At 33.6% G+C, this 4,872-nt stretch overlaps 1 protein-coding gene across 1 annotated transcript; it reads right to left on the bottom strand.

Moving 5' to 3' along the window:
- Positions 1 to 629: 629 nt before the first annotated feature.
- On the bottom strand, positions 630 to 4,376 carry LOC112177878 (fatty acyl-CoA reductase 3). Its single transcript, XM_024316119.2, has 10 exons — positions 4,298 to 4,376; positions 3,872 to 3,975; positions 3,566 to 3,768; positions 2,494 to 2,594; positions 2,192 to 2,387; positions 1,938 to 2,099; positions 1,590 to 1,671; positions 1,159 to 1,413; positions 925 to 1,052; positions 630 to 804 (listed from the first exon to the last, which is right to left on the bottom strand). Exons 1-10 carry the CDS (start codon positions 4,374 to 4,376, stop codon positions 630 to 632), a joined length of 1,485 nt encoding a protein of 494 aa, XP_024171887.1.
- Between the last annotated feature and the right edge of the window lie 496 nt (positions 4,377 to 4,872).

Genomic DNA, 4,872 nt, shown 5'->3' with positions numbered 1-4,872 from the left:
TACTTCCCGATAATCTATGGCTGGTCAAATAAGTCTGTTGGTTAGGCTACAGGCTTGACAAACTACCTTCTCCTCAACAACTTAGCCCTTAATAAGGCCAAAAGCATTTTCCTGATAAAATAATCTGAGGTTCACATCCAAAACCAATTAGCAGTGGATGGAGTGGTCCAAACCCTTATAAACTCATTTACAAGGTTCTGATTTCTTCATATGGATTCATACTCTCAACGCCTCCGCATATGTGACAAATTTTTAAGCCATACACGTGGACAATTTATATTGGGTGACGTGAAGCCGGTGTGGCTGCAAGGCTTGCACACGTGGGATAACCCACTCTGATACTATGATAAAATAATATGGGGTTTACATCCAAACCAATTGACAATGGATGGTATGATCCAAACCCTTATAAATTAATTTGCAAGCTCCCCATTTTTTCTTGTGGGATCCATACTCTCAAGCATTTCCAATGGATAAGTAATATATGTAAAAGTACACATAAAATATCATAAATAAAACATATTATCGCTAGATCTTTATTTTTGTAAAATACAACACTCGTTGAACTCTTTAGCAGCCATTAATTATTCTCCTCCCAGTAATATCAGCGCAAGAAATAATTTGTTCATTCAGAGTCGACTTCGGCTGTGTTTGATGACAACATGCTGTGCAAAGCCCGGAATATGAGTATGCATATAGTAGTCTTCCCAATCTATGCATTTTGGATCAAAATTAAAATTTTCTGCATCTGTGTAGTTCTCACTTGCTATCCTTCGCAGCTCTTCTGTATTAGTGTCGTAAAAGCTACAAGCGAAAATGTGGACAAACATCACATTGATGCAAATATACAACCTTGATGTACATAATTAGACAACTCAATCTATGTTTAATCATTGAAATATTAGCAAAACAAAACATACGTACATGCCCTTGAATAGCAAATATGCTCTGTAGAGATCAACCAACCGTTTCACTGATTTGACTTTCCTGTTATAGTTAACGTATACGTCTTGGAAATATTGGTCAAATTCCTTGTTCATGAACTTTAATGCCTTAAAAGAATGGAAGGAAACTAGTCAATGAAGATCATGGTTACAAGAATATAAATGAATTAGTGTATGTTGTGGTAGAAAGGAAAAAAGTAAAAAACAAACAAACCTGCAATGGTATTTGCATGTACAAGTGAAAAGCGTCCATACTCCTCAACATTTTCAACTTTTTAACCTTGACGGGGCTTCCATCATTGTTAAGCCACGGATTTTTGGTGCAATATTGGAACATAAAGTTGTTAAAATCAGAAAATGTTAAGGGATTTCGCAATGATGTTCCCACGTGGTAAATGATTTTGCCAGATTTATTCGCATTAACTACCATTGCTGTAATTATCGAATTTACCACCATGTCAACTGGAATCTGCATACATAATTCAACAATTATTATGTAACACCTGCTCGAGAATGAATTTGAATTTCAATAAACATTTTCGTATTATAACTTCAAGTAAAAATATGTTCACACTATTGATTCTTTAAATAGAAGCAGTTGATCAAACAAGGTACGTTAATAATATGCAAATAGCTTAAACTCACCATATCCACTACTGACATAGGATCGACAGGTATGCCTGTGAGCTTCCCTTTCCAATAACCACCAATTAGACTATCATAGGTCCTGTACATAATCATCAATAGTTAATATATACATTATCCATGAATTTTTTATTTTTTTTGGTCAAATATATATGTATCCCATTCTTGTAATCATTGAAACTGATGCTGAGATAAATATGTATCTCTATTACAATTTCTCATCTTTTACCAACAAACCAAATAGAAAAAAAGAAAAGAAAAATGCTAGTCCTTAGACACCTAAACCGATCATTTTTAGTCAAACATATATCTCATTAAATAAAATAATGAGGGTTACATGCTCATTACCTGAAACCTTCGATCCAGCCTGAAAATGGCTCCTTATATGTACTTGTAATCATGGTTGGACGTATAATAGCAATGGATAGATTACCTTTTGCATGCCCTAGATACATTTCTCCCATCACCTTTGTAAGAACGTAGGTATTTGGCCACCCGTACAACTTAGACCTAAGGTGAAAATAGACAAACAATAATAAACAAAGTCCAACAAAACTTTAATTGAAAGTTGATAGGGAGTAGTGTTAGTCAAACTCTAAAACCTTGTAGTGCCTAAGTCCTTCATTGCATTTGTTATAACTTCTTCCGAAGCATTCTGTGCTTGTAGTTCTTTCAATTTGCTCTCCACTATTTTTTTTTCCTGTGATTTCAAGTAAAATTTACTGGGTTTTTTCGCCATCTCTTCCATTGAAGAGGAGTCCTCTAGTATCAGCCCTACCCTTTCACCACACACATAGGCTGGAAAACATGCAACACAGGTCAAGCAAATTCAAGAAGCATAAGCAGGCGCAGATGAGTTGGAAGATCCATTAGTACAATAGCAAAGCTAAAGATAAAAACTAACCTGTTGACACGTGGACAACCATCTCCAATTTCAAGCATTTTTTTGCAAAGTCCAACATATTCAAAACTCCAAATGTATTCACTTCCAATGCAACATCATACCTGCACATTAGATATGTATATTGTGCTATGTATTGACATTAAATAATTTAAAAACACTTAGTATCATGTCATATTAAAGACGTGTTATTTTGTTTGAGTACGTATATGTGTGTGTATTGATTTAAATGGCATGGACTGTTTGAATAGGAATAACAAAATGATATCTAATTTTGCTGAGTTTACAAATATGACATATGATATGTGAGTGGAAACAAAACTATAGCGCCATAGTGGTTTGGATCGTTGAAATGGAATTTCATAGTAATTGGGCATGCATGCAGCTATTTTGGTTCAAGTCCGGAACCCAGGTGATTTTGTATAAAACTTCAAAAACTGGGTCGGGTTAGGTCAGGAATGTTGAAGGAATTTGACTTTCTCTTACATATTGTCTAGTTCTAGATCTAGTGTTTTCTATGTCACATGCTCATAATATTAAGATTTGGTGGTGCTCCTTCGATAATAGATCTTTTTGTATGCTCATAAGAAGTGAGGGTCATTATGTGTAATTTTATTCATATAATATATCATTAAAGATCATCGTTTCCGCTTAATATATAAGAAAATATATAATCCAACCTATTAATCCTGAATCAAGACGCTTAATATATAAGAAAAGAATCTGAACTATTAATCCTGAATCAAGAAATAGTGTTCAAATGTATATAAATTTACTTTTCGATTATAATATTTAAAAAATAAAAAAAACAACGTATTGACGGTTGTCTTTGACACTTTTCTTAAGTTGGATTTTTGGAACAAACAAGTTCATATTGAAGTCATCATTGGCTGAAATAAGAGGCTTGCAACCTTTTAAAAATAGCAAATCAATTACTAATTAGTGTAATTGAAAAAATATTTTCTATTTCATATGATTTAATTATATTGCAATTAAATTGGTGAGGACATTCTTACTTAAATTTAAAATGAAAATTTTGTTCTCTCATTGAACTAAATGTATAACCAATAATTACCTTTCATCAAACTTGGTGGTTGCTGCAGAATTAATTATGATATGTACTTCATTGCATATCTCTTCCTTTTGTTTGATTACCTTCACTCCTAGGTCTTCAAAAATTACGTCTCCAGACAGAGGAACAACTTTTTCTAATATGAAGGAATCAAAATCTGCACCCCATTTCTCCCTCAGAACCCTAAACAACTCTTTCCCTGTGATCTAAATAATTGTAACAAAAACAAGTTAATTAATAAAATTTACGTGAAAATAAGTGTCAATTCAACTTTTATGAAAGTTAAGTTTGGATTTTTCTTCCACAAACCTCATTATGCATGCGTTTTCCGGCTGAGTTGGTGTCGGAAGCTCTTAAAAGAAGATAGAGCTTTTTCACGTTTGGTTGAACTCTTAATATTTTCTCTACCAAGACTGCATGATAAGTGTTACAATTATAATTAGCTGTTAGAAGTACAAATTAACTGCTGGTCACATCCTGACATAAGTTTTTGAGAATAGCAGTAAAAATCAACAACAGCTCTTAGAGTTTATATGACAATTGTTGGCCTAAGATCTTCAGTTTTCTAGAAAATAGCTGTGTAAACATGCAAACAAGAGAGAGAGAGAGAGAGAGAGAGAGAGAGAGAGAGAGACTGAGAGATCCTAAGATCTTGAGTTTTCTAAAAAATAGCTATGTAAACATACAATCAAGAGAGAGAGCGAGAAGGAAGGGGGAGAGTCAAACAAATAGTACCCTTTCCTACAAAGCCGGTAGCTCCAGTGATTAAGATATTCTTGTCCTTCAAGTTTCCTGAAATGCTCTCAAATTCCATTGTAGAGATAAAGTTCACAGAGCCAGATAGAGGGAAATATCTAGGCTGAGGGTAGTAGTTGTACTAAAATTTGAGTGACACGTGAAATTTGAGCTGAGTGTAGTTTTTATACCAACGTTTTGGTATCTTTTTTCCAAGATAAAGACGAAAACTTGCTGAAAATCAAGATAGGATTGGAGAAATTGGGTTGAAGACAAAGAATAGCATATAATTGCAGAGGTTTCTTCAAGAAGAAGAAGAAGATGACAACTTGTTGTTATGCTTTTCCGAATGAGTTTTTATAACCAACTGAGTCTAAACTTTTTTGCGCCGGACAGAATGATACTCAACTTTCAAAAGTGATCAAAATAATACCTAAATTTTAAAAAACAAATCAACTTGATACCTCAGCATATTTTCCGTCACTTCTCTATTAAAATTGATCACGTGCGGTGCATGTGAGGTGTTTTTTGGGGTTCTAATAGTATTTTCATACAAAAACTAATTTTTAATTATT

This window comes from Rosa chinensis, chromosome 7 (assembly GCF_002994745.2).
Source record: "Rosa chinensis cultivar Old Blush chromosome 7, RchiOBHm-V2, whole genome shotgun sequence".
Taxonomy (NCBI): Eukaryota; Viridiplantae; Streptophyta; class Magnoliopsida; order Rosales; family Rosaceae; genus Rosa; species Rosa chinensis.
The sequence above is the reverse complement of the archived record's forward strand: the minus strand, read 5'-3'. Positions and strand labels throughout refer to the sequence as shown.